At 35.8% G+C, this 15,468-nt stretch overlaps 2 protein-coding genes across 9 annotated transcripts in view; one reads left to right on the forward strand and one right to left on the reverse strand.

Annotated features, from left to right (window-relative positions):
* LOC311093937 (protein NLRC3-like) overlaps positions 1–15,168 on the forward strand; it is a 36,570-nt gene extending 21,402 nt beyond the window's left edge. For 7 of the 8 annotated variants that reach the window (XM_084131620.1, XM_084131618.1, XM_084131616.1 and 4 more), the window contains 5 exons: positions 8,032–8,205; positions 10,092–10,265; positions 12,865–13,038; positions 13,366–13,539; positions 14,048–15,168. In XM_084131620.1, coding sequence (XP_083987746.1) covers positions 8,032–8,205; positions 10,092–10,265; positions 12,865–13,038; positions 13,366–13,539; positions 14,048–14,060 — 709 coding nt within the window. In that variant the 3' untranslated portion in view covers positions 14,061–15,168. The remainder of the gene's footprint in view (positions 1–8,031; positions 8,206–10,091; positions 10,266–12,864; positions 13,039–13,365; positions 13,540–14,047) is intronic. The other variant, XM_084131623.1, reaches the window with a different exon arrangement.
* On the reverse strand, positions 813–4,019 carry LOC311094010 (uncharacterized protein). The gene is made up of 3 exons (XM_084131753.1): positions 3,655–4,019; positions 2,801–3,091; positions 813–2,620 (listed from the first exon to the last, which is right to left on the reverse strand). Exons 1-3 carry the CDS (start codon positions 3,762–3,764, stop codon positions 2,617–2,619), a joined length of 405 nt encoding a protein of 134 aa, XP_083987879.1. The 5' UTR covers positions 3,765–4,019; the 3' UTR covers positions 813–2,616.
* Positions 15,169–15,468: the final 300 nt, after the last annotated feature.

A 15,468-nucleotide genomic window follows, 5' to 3' on the forward strand; every position in this document is an offset into this window, starting at 1 on the left:
ACACGCTCACTAAATCTCACACACACACTTACAGACACACTCACTAACTCACACACACACACACACACTCACACACATACACTGACAATCATACACTCACTCACACACACACTTTCTTTCACACACAAACACACGCACAGATACGCTCACTAACTCACACACACCCACACACATACACTGACACAATCACACACTCACTCACACACACACTTTCTTTCACACACAAACACATGCACAGACACACTCACTAACTCTCACACACACACATGCACAGACACGCTCGCTAACTCAGACACACACACACTTACACACAGACACGCTCACTAACTCACACACGCACATACACCCACCCACCCACGCACGCACACACTCACTCACACACACACACGCACAGACACACACACAGACATTCACGCACATACACGACACACTCACACACACACGCACAGACACACACACACACACACTCACTAACTCTCTCACACACACACATACACACATGCACAGACACGCTCACTAACTCAGACACACACACACTTACAAACAGACACGCTCACTAACTCACACACGCACATACACCCACCCACGCATGCACACACTCAATCACACACACACACACACACAGACACACACACACACTAACTCGCTCACACACTCACTCAGACACACACACACACTCAGAGTTTATGAGTTTAGAGTTTATAAGTGTATAGATTGATGAGTTTATAAGTGTACGAGTTTTTGAGTTTAGAGTTTATAAGTTTAAATGAGTTTAAGAGTTCAGAGTTTATTAATTTATGAGTTTAAGAGTTCATAAGTCTATGAATTCATGAGTTTATAAGTTAATTAGTTTATAAGTGTATGAGTTTAGAGTTTATTAGTTTAAATGAGTCTCAATGGCTCATATAGTATTCACCTTATTCCGCCCCGCCCACTTTTAATACTTTGCGCTTCCGCATTTTGTCATCCGACTTCCGCCAAACTGACACGGCACATCCGGTAGCTATTTCAGTAGTTAGAAGATTGTTTATAGTTAGCCAAAACTTTATCAAAATGACAAATAACGTTAATACCGTAAATGTTTTAAATTGGGAGCACGGAGAAAACTTCGTACGACTATCAGTTCGTCTCACATTGTCTCATTCATCGTCATTGTTAACGTGGCCAGAGGTAATGGGAATATTTAACTATGTCCTATCAGGAGTTGATGGAGCAGCAATAAAAAATTATTTGTAAATAATAAGGAATGAGAATATTTAGGGTTAAGGATAGGAGATTAGGTAATTGGTTAAATATGAACGATTAAATAAGTTGTATAAAATCAGTTGTAAGAAGTGTTTGATGTTTTCAGGAAGCTAGAGACACCTTCTACTGACCTTCATGTAGATACATTTCACCATTTAAATTTCATAAGTAATAAACCAAGATGGTATTCATTTGCAAACTTGACGTGACTTATTCCTTCTAACTAGAAAGGGGAATCTACAGAGCTCACATTATATTGTTTTATAATAAATGACTGACAGGTCAAATCTGCTCACACTGTAAAGGTTTATAAAAATAACTTCATAACAGGTCAAATCTGCTCACACTGTAAAGGTTTATACAAATAACTATTCATAACAGGTAACATCTGGGCACATTGTAAAGGTTTATTTAAAAAAACTTCATAACAGGTAACATCTGGTCATTGTAAAGGTTTATAAAAACAACTATTCATAACAGGTAACATCTGGGCACATTGTAAAGGTTTATAAAAACAACTATTCATAACAGGTAACATCTGGGCACATTGTAAAGGTTTATACAAATAACTATTCATAACAGATAACATCTGCTCACACTGTAAAGGTTTATAAAAATAACTATTCATAACAGGTAACATCTGTTTTACAAGATTCACAAGGAGGACAAATTTGACCTTCCTTTCATAGAGGAGATCAGTAATGGTGAAGCCTGTCTGCCATTACTTCATCACCTGGACAAGGTTATTAAGTGCACAATATTGAAAAAAAATGCGATAACTCATTAAACAATGCGATATTCGATACAATAATGCTTAAAGTATATAAAATTAACTTAAATTAGATTTAAAATTATATAACCTACATATGTGTTTCACATTCTTTTTGTAACAAGAAAACATCCCTTCAACTTGTGAAAGTGAACATCAGTGTTTTACTGTATATAAGTGTTATTTTAACATCAGTGTAAACCACGGGGTTCCGGTTATCCTACATTAGGTCTATTTAACAACAGAAACTGAATAATCAAATGTAAAAGTAAAACACTGCTTAGTTTTTCCACTGTATGAATTATATAAACTGATTAAAGCTTATTAAAGCAAAAAAAAAAAAAAAATGCATATTGCGATATATACATTTGCGATATTTTGATATATTGTGCTCTACATGTTGTGTTTGGAAACTGCTCTCTGAAACACTTCTCCATGATGTCAAGCCAACGCGAAATCACCTTGCTTACAATGAACTGAGAAACACCAAACCTTTCAGCAAGATCACCCTGCAATAAATTAAAGGGTTAGTTCACCCAAAAATGAAAATTCTGTCAGTAATTACTCACCCTCATGTTGTTCCAACCCCGCAAGACCTTCGTTCATCTTCGGAACACAAATTAAGAAACAAAAAATAAAATAAAAAAAATGGAGGAGTGAGACAGCTCTCAGTTTAATCAAAAATATCTTAATTTGTGTTACGAAGATGAACGAAGGTCTTACGGGGTTGGAACAACATGAGGGAGAGTAATTACTGACAGAGTTTTCATTTTTGGGTGAACTAACCCTTTAAGACGCAGCTTCATCAGAGTCATCAGGAGCTGATACCAAGTGTGTAGCTGAAAGCTGTTGGTGTATGAATTGGTAAGGTGCTCAGCAACTGAGTGGAATGCATCAATGTCGACCCTGTGTAGAGCTGACAAAGGTGGTCGTTTCTCAGCAGAGTTGAGATTTGGAGCGTAGTTGTGGTCAGAGACAGATGGATCCTCCCATTGTGTTTCTGCATCACAGGTCTGGGGCATGTGGCTGTGATCATCCTCACAGTTGTCCACTGCAACACTGACTCTCATCGATGTTCTATGGAAATAATAGAACCATAAACATTTTTACATTAGTACTTAAAATAGATTTAAATAGTACTTTTTAAATTAGATTTAAATTAGTACTTAAAATGTAATTTAAATTAGTACTTAAAATGAGAATTAATTAATTTATGATGGCACTCATACTTAGAACAGTGTGAAAAAGAAAGATGCATTAAAAACGAGACAGTATACACACAATCTCCTAACTCTATGTAGGTCAATATCAATATCTGAATAAGAGATGTAGCTAGCTGCCCTCCTTACAGGAATAATGTGAGCTATTGTAAGACTGTAATGTACCATAATATATTGTACTATCGTGAATGTTCATTCATTCTTTATTTCAGACCCTTAGGTCGACATATCACAAAGTAAACGAAATATAAGAAATTTGACATATAGGTGGCCAATGGTAATCATGCAAGATTCGTTGTATTTTGTGAACGGCTCGTTACTAATCTTAAATGTATTCATAGAACGGACTTCATCTAACGTAAGGCTAAAAAGCACATAGATAGGTAAGTTAGGAAACAACAGTTAGGTAAGTTAGCTTACCTGAATCTGACAACCTGTTCAGCACCCGCCGGGACTTCTTTACCAGAACATCGTAGCCGAGCCTTTACTCGGGGTAAGGGTGTTCGTTCGTCAGTCTGCTCCCCGTCCATAAAATGGTACTAACACACATGGTACGAACACACAGCGCTTGGGTGAGCACTTCAAGTTTAGCGCCTTCCGCCATTGCCTCAGGTGCTCCTCGTGTAAATCGTAAAGTACACCACAACATTCCGATCGCTTTAGCCTACATTGTGTTCGTAACACCGTTGGTTAAATTGTTCTATCCTCTTAATCCAATTGTTATGTCAGCCCCTAACTGAGCATATAATACTTAACATATTTTACCAATACAACTATAGAATTACGCTAGAAACTAATGGTGTCGCACTTGTTGTCATGGAAAATAAGGTGAATATAGAACGGTAGTTTGGTTTAGTCTTCAAGGTGTTTAGATTTAAATTTTCGTCGGTTGGTGAGTTTGAATCTGGATTAGAATTTTTTAGAACTCCCCAATGCAAATCAATGGGAGTTTTTCCAAGTTTTGATCGTCATTTTTAGGAGAACCGTAAGTCCGATCAGTCTGAAAAGATATAGCACACCTGGTCAGATCAGTTTGAGTGTCTGAGCCGAGTTTGGAGTATGTAGAGTTAAAGCTCTAGGAGGAGTTTGATATAGAAATTTTAGTCTCAGAATAATAATAATAAGTTTAAATAGGATTTCAGTAAGTTGGCTCTCTCAAGCCAACTTAATTACAATTTCAACAATATTTCAAGTGTACTCTTTCTTTGTAAAAAAATGATTAAAAGCCTACATTTTATTATGTATTCATTAGTTTGAGTATAGCCAACATTGGAACAGCTAACATCTTAGTTGATGACTTTATTTTTGACAAAAATAGTATTTCATATATATATATATATATATATATATATATACATACATACATACATACATATGTACATGTACATGTGTGTGTATATATATATATACAGTATATATATAACATATGAGCAGAAATTGCTAAACAAAAGCTTATTTGATGTGGTAGTATATTCTACAGTAAAAACTGTACCCAAATCTAGTCAACAAAATGTTGTCTTTCATATTTCGCCTGACTGTAACGTTGTTTTTTTTAAATATTAGGGCATATAAATGTTAATTTGCAGTTTAATACGTTGCTTATACAAATAGCCTACATTTTATTTCAACATATTTCAGTCGATTTTTACTCATCTCAGTATAGCAATACAGTTTGCTAAAACATCATCATTCATTCACACAGAAACGCGAGTGTGCGTACACTTGAGCCGTGGTAAACAGCGCATCTCTGCCATTCATTCATTCACACAGAAACGCGAATCACTTGAGAAGGGAAAAAAAACTTACTACAGTATTCCTTAGCTCAGTCGGATCCTTGTTCCTCGAAATACCCGCACTTCTGAGGTACATTTTCCATTATTATTATTCCTCACAGCGCTGCGAGACGGTGTAAACAAGTAGGCTACAATGATCTGATTAAACTTCTGTTTTCTCGAGCTGATGTGGGCGTTCACAGTTTGCGTGGATTGCCTCAGTCATTTGCGTTTGAATAGCGTGCGCTCTCCGTGGATTAGATTAGATGAGATGAGAACGACTGACATCTCGCTCTTTTCTTACAGATTACATGAACTGAGAATATTTGTTTTTTTTTATATAAATTACTTCATTTAAAAGAAGAGAATTCAAGCTTTACGCCTGTGTGTCTGTATGCCTGATTGACTGAGTATTCGCTGAGTTATTGTTCATTTTCGGACGCGTTTCAGAATGGACTACACTGACAGAGAGAAGGCAGAACTCGCTTCGTGTTTATTTTTCTTTATTTGGCAAAAAGCACAACACTTTGTTTTTATTGTGAGTATACACAAAAATAATACACATTTAACAGAATCGATTGATGTATGAAACTTGTTTGTAAAATCAAAGTCAAAAGAGTATTTCGGGTCTCAATTCAACTGATAAGGAAAAAAGCGAGCAGATCACGCCGGCGTGATTGCCGACCTCAGAGGGTTAAGGGGAACCTTTGCTGAGATCACTTTTTTTACATTTTCGATAACGGAGCGTGCATTTGCACAGTGTTTGGGTGTTTTCATGCGTTTGATCCGAGTTCAAATCCGCCTTTTTCTGAGCTCGCTCTTCTCCCTTTTTCCAACACATATGAGATGTAAAATGTATAGCCTAACATATAAATCTCTAGCGTTATATTTTGCCAACAAACTAAATGTGGCGAGCAGGACGAGGCCGAGGGCTGTGAGAAAGCGACATGAGGCCGGTGGCGTAATTACTGATGAGTGACACCTGCCCGACGCACCGGTCTCGTATCTCGTATCGGCAGCCGCCCCTCCAGCACCCAGGCAGCCAGCAGCGAGCTCGACCACCCCCCCGCAACTCACAGCGCACCACCTCGAGCATCCATGGCGATGGAAACTGCCCGCCATGCTCGATGGCACCGCGGATTCCCCACAGCGGCGAGGGCTCTTTGATAGCGCGTTCCTCCTTCTTCCCAGGTTTCGGCACCAGTGTGACGCCGTTCAGATGTTAGGGGAAAAAGGAGGCGGGAACCGGCGAACATTCAAATATTTTAATGATAAAAATAAAATAAATACAAAATGAAAGTAAAAGCAAATACACAATAAAATAAAATAAAACAAAACATAACACAAGTTCAGGCCTGTCCTCTCTCACTCTTCACTGTCGTTGCTCCTCCTTTATGCTTCCACTCCTCCGTGAGAGATACGAGACCGGTGCGACGTGCAGGTGTCGCTCATCAGTAATTACTCCACCGGCCACGAGCTCGAAATCATGATATGGCTTTGTGCCTTTATAAAACAGCACAAGACTTTAATTAAGTGTCCTATAGGCATTGTGTTTGTGCTGTGTGATTTAAAGAAAAGTGCACACTTTGCTCTCGTGATCAGCATGGTGATCTGGTGTTTTCTCCAAAATAAAAGATAAAGGAGTTATTTCTTGCAAGTGAAGAAATTAGGACAAATTATTGTAATTTCCCTATACTATAATTTAAAATATACATTTGAAATATTCATTTTCATTTATACAGTACATTTATAGGCTATATGGATTTTACTTCATAAGAATAATTATATAAATCATTATTATATTATTATTAATAATTGTTTAACATTCTAAAACATCAGTGATAATGTAATGTAGACTGGGAATCTATATCATAACTAAAAAGATGTTTGAGCCCTCTTTAATGTCCAGCAAGTCAATGCCTTTTCTTTGTTCAATGTTCACAGTTCATGGGTTGAAGCTCTTAATTTTGAGCTCTCAAAGAGCGCCAGATTGATGCATTTGCGGGGGAGCATACCCCCGGACCCCCCATGAAGGACAGAGGTCCACCCAACATAATTTTACAAAATCCTATGTGAAAGATTGTTTATAAACTTTACTCCAGCATAGTACAACAAAGTTCCAAAGTCAGTAAAACTGTTAATGCCAAATTAAAATTTCCTTGGATAAACTACACTGTGCAATCCTTATTCATTTACACCCCTGGTACAAAAAAGAAAGAAAAAAAAACCCTATATGTAAAATAAGGCACATCCATAAGCTAATGCTAATCAAAGCATATACATTTAAATAACACAAAATACAGTTAATTACTGTACATAACCTCATGAAAAATCCCAACAACATACATGCAAACATGTCTTTTAATCATTAATTTGGTTTCTCAAAGCTGTCAACATTTATTAGATTAAAATGCCAGCATTACTGTAGGAACACAACTAACGTGCCCGGAGAGCATCTAGAGTGTCCCACCAGAAACAAACCCTACATACTGTAGTTCCGGGAAGAAAAGCAGATATCACTACACTGAAATGAACAATAAAAATCAGAAAATGGTTTAGATCAAATTAAATTTATAAGTGGTAGTTATTAGTCTATTATATATTATGTGCCATTTCAATTATTTGTCACAAAGCAGCAGATAATGATATTACATTTTAAATTATGACAGTATTAAATCACATGTTTAATTCAAATTCAGAGTACTTATTTATTCTTACGGAGCCTGATTGGTTTAGTTTAACCCTATATGTTAATTAATGCATTAATTATCAAATATGTACTAACATGTTGTTAAGGCTTCTGTTATTCATGTATGAATCCTTATGGCTCCTGTCGTAGTTAAGGATTGCTCTTCATTGGTTTATTATTAGTTCATATCTTCCTTGAGTTTATGTTGAAGTAACTATTATTTTAGGTATTAGTACATGATTATTCATGTACTGTTATTGTAAAGTGTTACCTATATCTTATTTATATCAGTGTTTCCTGAACTGAGCGACTAAAGAGTGTCATTGTTCTCTACAGGTTGAGTAATTGTGGTGTTACAGATGAAGGCTGTGCTGCTCTGACTTCAGCTCTGAGATCAAACCCCTCACACCTGAGAGAACTGGATCTGTCATTTAATAAAGTAGGAGATTCTGGAGTCAAGCAGCTTTCTGATCTACTGAAGTATCCTCACTGTAAACTGGAGAAACTGGGGTAAGATTTTATAAAAGTCTCAACGTCGTCTGTTTCTCTCCTCTGATGAATAATAAATGATATACAAAAAAAAATATACAAAAAAAGGTTTACCATCAAGTAACTGAAAATGATGTTTAATCTTCATTAGATTCTTTCCAAAGCTTCTGAGGTCATTTTACTTTTGATAGTTTTTTGATAGTGTTTTATGGTGCATATTTCTAGACAACTTTAACCTTATTTTGATTATTTTCAGGTTAGGTAAAGTACGTTAAATCTGTCCTAAATTATAAGCATCTGAATTTTCATACTCACAATCTATAGGTCAGAAGACTTCTTCGTGGTCTGTTCAGTTCAGTTTTTTAGAAATCAAAGACTTTTGGCAGGCAAGCTTCTTAGTTTCAATTAAATATAGTTTTATTATTTACAGGTTAACTAGTTTACAAAAAGGCATAATTGTAACAGGACAATTGCATATTTTCTAGGGGTGTAACGATATTCAAACCGAACCGAAAACCACGATACACCACCCACGATACGAATCGCGATACTCTCATGGCGTACCAAGGACGCCCGCCTCGCATGCAAAAATTAATCGCAATAAGCTCAGTGTTTTGTTACTTTCGATAATAAGCACGGTGTAATCTTTCAAATTCTATCTATTTGATCACGAAATCCAAACATTAAATGTAGTTTTGGCACTCTTTGATGTTGATGTGGCAGATCACCGTACTAGGCAGTAAGCGGCAGCGCGGAGCACAAGTAAACGCGATTCTCTTCCTCAGTTACAGAATAAACATGAATGGACACCTGAAGGTATGTTGAAAGATACAGTATATTTACTGAAAGGCATCATAACTCGTGTAATCGCTCAGTCAGTGTTTCAACAGCGGAAATACGTCAATAAAATGCTTAGTTTTTCATATAGCTTTATTTAACTCTGGCAAGTCATTCAGTGTCCACAGCTTGTTGGTTTGCTAAGAAAATGAACTCTTTCACTAAATAAATGCACTATATTAGCATATATATTATATTTTACTTAACCTGTTAATGAAATCTTGATTATTTAATGTATGTTTAAAATATCTGTCATGAAAATGACAGCAACTGTGTAAATTATTATATTTCAATAATAAATTAGAGTAAAAACATATGTTAATGTAAAAACTGCCTTATGTGCAGTATACATGTTTTCATACAATTTGTTACTTGAGTGTTGATTATTATTATTATATCTAAAAATAAATAGCAACTGAATTCAGGCTAAAAGTCTAGGCTCTGTTGTTAAGCTTTAATGTTATAGTAATGTGCAAGTAAGAGCTCCTATATAGTTTACAGCAGGGATGGGCAACTTCGGTCCTGGAGGGCCACTGTCCTACAGAGTTTAGCTTCAACCCTAATCAAACACACCTGAACAAGCTAATCAAGGTCCTCAGGATTACTAGAAAATAACAAGCAGGTGATTTTTTTCAGGGTTGGAGCTAAACTCTGTAGGACAGTGGCCCTCCAGGACCGAAGTTGCCCATCCCTGGTTTACAGCATTAGCAGATAATTTTTTTATCCTTGCGAAACGTTTACTTGTAATTGAATTAATTTAAAGACAAGGACACAATTTGTTAATTAAAGCACTGTTTAAAAAAAGAAGCAATTTTAGCTTTCTAAACCCCCCACCCCACCGAAATGAACCGAACCGAGACGTCAAAACCGTGGGACGTACCGAACCGTCAGTTTTGTGTATCGTTACACCCCTAATATTTTCCACAACAATAGTTATAAGCATGATTGGATGATGTGAAGAGGTGACAACTGCTTTTATATACAAATCTGTTGAGGAGAAATTCATATCTTATCATTTATATCAGTGTTTCCTGAACTGAGAGACTAAAGAGTGCCATTGTTCTCTACAGGTTATTGAATTGTGGTGTTACAGACGAAGGTTGTGCTGCTCTGACTTCAGCTCTGAGATCAAATCCCTCACACCTGAGAGAACTGGATCTGTCATGTAATAAAGTAGGAGATTCAGGAGTCAAGCAGCTTTCTGATCTACTGCAGGATCCTTACTGTAAACTGGAGAAACTCAAGTAAGATTGTATAAAATTTTCCAACATACTCCTATATTTTAATGGTAAACAATGATTGACATACAAAAAAATCTACTGTGAAATTATTAATGGGAATGTTGCTTTTATTTTCATTACATTCTTTCCAATGTGTCTGACATCATTTTACAATATTAATGATAGATTAAACATGACTGGATGATGTAAAGACGTGACAACCGTGTTCATATACAGATATGTTGATGATTTTTGGGTACTTGAATAAAAAAAATGAATATTCGGTTACACTTTATTTTAACCCTTTAAGTTACTACTCAACCGTTTGGTAGACCACACTTTAAGTCACTATATTTAATTGAAAAATGCATCAAGCTTAACTCAACCTGAATGAGCCATCTCTATTGTTTGGTGTAGTTGTGCAATGCTAAAAAAAATCCACTAGATGGCACTGTGTCTGTGAGCAGCATGCCTTTTCATTGTTCCTTCAAACAGCACGTGACACAGCGAAAATTTACTCATCCTTTGATGACGCATATCGGCGGGACTTTTAAAGGTAAAACTATTTTGTTGACATATTATCGTTTCAGAGGAGTTGTTAAACAGAATTATGTAACTTAATTAAACAAAAATAAGTCTTATAAGGGTCAAATAATTTTTTCAAAACATGCTCTACCAAACGGTTGAGTTGTTATTTTATGGTAGAGAAGCTAGCTAATGTTGGTAAAATTAGCTAATGTTGGTAAAATGAGCTATTTACAATGAACAAAAGGGTTAGTGTTGTTAAAATGATACATTTAATATTATTCAATTACATATTTGATGAGTATCTTTGATCAATATAGTATCTCAAGATAGTAACTCGTGGCCTCAAGATAGTAACTCGTGGCCTCAAGATAGTATCTCGTGGCCTCAAGATAGCAACTCGTGGCCTCAAGATAGTAACTCGTGGTCTCAAGATAGTAACAAGATCTTGAAATCAGTATGGGTTTCATGGCCTTATTTCAGTGACAATTTTTTTTTTTTTGTATTTTCACAAACCACGCATAAATGTCATTATCTCAAAACTACAAACTTTTACATACAGTGTAATCAGACTTTAGCCATGAAAATGTCACAAGTAACAGAAATAAGCACAAATGTCAGAGCATGTCAGAACACCTCCAGGGCCAGAAAACACCTCAGACCCCCAAGGGTTACGTGCTACTTAAGAGTAGCTGTCCATTTGTCAAGTGCTGAAATGTCACCTTGTGGCTCGTAATTGTAGCACACGCTTGTATTTTGAAATCTATAAAAAACACAAACTTTTGGGTGGAGACACCAGCAAAATGGCTGAACCAAAAAAAAAAAAAAACATTTTTCTAAAAGAGGAGATTAATGTCATTTTAGATGAGGTGGAGCTATACAAACGTATTATTTTCAGCAGGTTTAAAGACACTCAAACAAATAAACAAAAACAAAAAATCTAGGAGAATATTGCTAGAAAACTGACTGCAACTAGGGGCATTAAAAGATCAGGGAAGGAGGTCAGGAAGAAGTGGCAAGCCTTTCTAAAAGGAAAAGGGCACTGCAGAGGACAACATTTAATAAAACAGGTGGTGGGCCCAATGAGTGGGCCTCCCTTCTCACAGCAGAGGAAGAAAAGGCCTTGTCAATACTTGGCACAAGTGCTTCAGATGGCCTTTGTGGTGGTATTGACATCCATGGAGGAGTAGAGGTAACTCAACCTGAGCCTGAGTCAGGTCCTTCATGTTCAGAGGAACTATCAGTTTAATCTGCCATCTCCCAGCACATCTCCTAGTTCTACAAACAACTTGGGTACTTCAATTCTGAGCGATCAGCTGCATCCGCTGCATTATGAGTTCCAGTGTCTGCCGTCCAATCGACGGTTCAGAGTACTGCGGTGTACAACCAAACGATACAAAAACAGCTTTGTTCCAGTAGCGATTAATTTTATGAATAGTACTAAGATGGAGTAAATTGTTTTAGTGTGATTTCAATGTCTTGTTTTTGTTTGTATGTTGTTTTATCGTTTATATGTTTGAGAAACTGCCTAAACTTGTTCTCTGGAACTTAATTTACCTACGGGTACAAATAAAGGAACTCTGAACTCTGAACTGAACAACCCTCCCAGGCCTCAGCTTCCATCTTCTTACTTAACAGAGAGAATGAAGAGGTGGTGCATATTTTGAAGCATATTTAATCTTTTATAAAAAAGTTTGTTCATTCATATTGTTTTTTGTTTTTTGCCCTTTTTAATTATTTCATTTAGAAATTAATTTAAACAAAAAAAACGAGTAATAAAGTGTACAATAACTTTAAAGTACAATCAAAACTTTATAATCACATTGCACTTGAATAAAGGTGTAATCTGCCGGTTGACCTGCAGGTGACCTCATAACTCTGTCTTTACGATTTACGATTACTCCAGAGCACTCGTAGATCTACGATGATTTTCAAGTGCTACTAAAATTACAATGCTTTTGGGAAACAGACCATAATATTAAGATTAGTTGTACGATGGTTTTTACGATCTTCTTTGGCTTACGATGCTTTTGGGAAACGAAGCCCTGAGCTGTAGATCCTGAACTGAGAGACTGAAGAGTGTCATTGTTTTCTACAGGTTGAGTGATTGTGGTGTTACAGATGAAGGTTGTGCTGCTCTGACTTCAGCTCTGAGATCAAACCCCTCACACCTGAGAGAACTAAGTCTGTCTGAGAATAAAGTAGGAGATTCAGGAGTCAAGCAGCTTTCTGATCTACTTCAGGATCCTCACTGTAAACTGGAGATACTGTGGTAAGATTTTATAAAAGTCTCAATGTTGTCTGTTTCTCTTCTGTGGTGAATAATGAATGATATACAAAAATAATATATACAAAAAATGTTTACCAACAAGTAACTGAAAAGGATGTTCAATCTTCAGAAGATTCTTTCCAAAAATTCTGAGGTCATTTTACTTTTGATAAGTTTTTCATAGTTATAAGCATGATTGGATGATGTGAAGAGGTGACAACTGCTTTCATATACAAATCTGTTGAGCAGAAAGGAGAAATTCATATGTCATATTATTTATATCAATGTTTCCTGAACTGAGAGACTGAAGAGTGTCATTGTTCTCTACAGGTTGAGGGATTGTGGTGTTACAGATGAAGGTTGTGCTGCTCTGACTTCAGCTCTGAGATCAAACCCCTCATACCTGAGACATCTGAATCTGTATGGAAATAAACTAAGAGACTCAGATGTGAAGCTGCTCTCTGATCTGAAGGAGGATCCATATTATAAACTGGAGACGCTTCTGTGAGTAGTGATTATTAAAACTGTTCATATTTTAATTGAAAGTTAATTTAGTTTCTTTGTTTACTTTAATTGTGATGGTGAATTACTCACTATAAACATGTTTAATAAGAGTTTAATTCATTTTTTTAAAATAATGGTTTATAGCAACAATTAAATATCTTCAAGTTTCTTTTTATTTCAAACAATTCAATATTTTGCTTTTATCATTGTCAATGGGAATAAAAGATAATGGTAAATATTGATCACTAGTTTCTTTATCATAAATAAAACTGACACAGTGACACAGAAAAAGGATTGTCATACAGGATTATAGATAAGGGTCAAGGGTCATCATTCATGGTGACTTAGAAGCAAAATCAAAATCTGAATGTTTAAAAACAGCCTTAACAATCGTGTATCTCAGTGTTATATTATAATCTCTAACTTAATCATCTAAGTAGTTTCTTTTAGTTGTTCTAAAGTGGATAATGCAATAATGTTGCACAAATTTGACTGTCTTTGACTGTAGGTTTAGATGTTAGTCTGACCTTCTCTGGATCAGCTGATGGAGCATAAAGAGCCTCTACAGAGCCTCTACCTCTACAGACACAATCACATTCAACAGATTCAACAGACACAAACCCACAGTGATCATCACACACACATGTGTTTGTGTAACTTACAGAATGATCCAATCCTTAACCCAAAGTCAAACAAGGAAACCTTTAACCAGATGGAACTGGATAAATATTCTGAATGTTCAGATCAAATCTGACCTATGACCTGTAATATCTGAATCATAATCATACACTGTTCGTTGGCCAGAGGAGAACTAATTGACTGAGTCTGGTTTCTGCCAAGGTTTTCTTCTCCTTTCTGTCACTGATGGAGTTTGAGTTCCTGCCACTGTCACCTCTGGCTTGCTTAGTTGGAGACTCTTAACCCTCTGGGGTCTAAGGTGTTTTTGGGGTCCTTGAGATGTTCTTACATGCTCTTACATTTGTGCTTTTTTTAGTTGCTTATAAACATATTAATGGCAAAGGTGTAATTACACTCTATTTAGCACAAACAGGGCTACCATAATATGTGAGCAACATGTATGTATATGTTTGTATTTTTGAGAAAATAATGTTTATGCATGGTTATTGAAAAAACAAAAAATTAAATTGTCTGAAATAAGGCCACAAAACACATACTAAATATGTGTCAATAAGACTTCTGAATAATGCATTTTGTCGCCTAGAGTTTTTTCTTCAAAATGATGTGAAAATCATCCTTCCTAATCATTCACATAAAACAATACATTGATTTAAATTTTGTACGACACTTTTTGTTTGGAAAGGCAATATGCGGATGGGCATGATTCACACCTGAGGAGAAAATGGGCCCCCGCATAATGAGGCTGCATATGTAATGAGCCTTTCATTCAGGTGTGTGACTGAGCCACAGGAAAGAATGCAAGGACAATATATAATTGGTTCACAGTTGTTGTTGTTTTTTCCACAAATTGTGCTTGCAAATTGTATAATATCCAAGGTAAACATTTCTAGTAATTGTGCAGTTAATTCTCATACTGTATTTTCAGATTTGGAATATATTCTCTACCCAAATGTGTCACTAATAAAGCATAATAAAATTATTTAAAGAGAAGGCTTATATTGACCTTTTAAGATTTTGTTTACATCTATCCTTGTATGTATATATATATATATATATATATATATATATATATATATATATACATGCTATTTTATTAAAAAGGTTATACAATTACAACAACAATTAAAATTGTAACAATATTTCCAGTGTAATCTTTGTTTGTAAAAACTAAAGTATACATTTTATCATACGTAATTCAATTCATATGAGCAGAAATTGGCAACATTATAAGCTTATTTGATGTGGCAGTATTTTACAGTAAAAACTTTATAATCTATCCGTCAGATTTAT

Source organism: Abramis brama, assembly GCF_963993115.1.
Source record: "Abramis brama genome assembly, chromosome: 12".
NCBI classification, from domain to species: Eukaryota; Metazoa; Chordata; class Actinopteri; order Cypriniformes; family Leuciscidae; genus Abramis; species Abramis brama.

Excerpts from the sequence above, each read along its gene's own strand:
- LOC311094010 (XM_084131753.1), bottom strand. The coding sequence starts at position 3,764 with ATGGACGGGGAGCAGACTGACGAACGAACACCCTTACCCCGAGTAAAG. Across the intron at positions 3,092-3,654 it reads GAACAGGTTGTCAGATTCAG|AACATCGATGAGAGTCAGTG; the intron begins GTAAGCTAACTT and ends TTATTTCCATAG.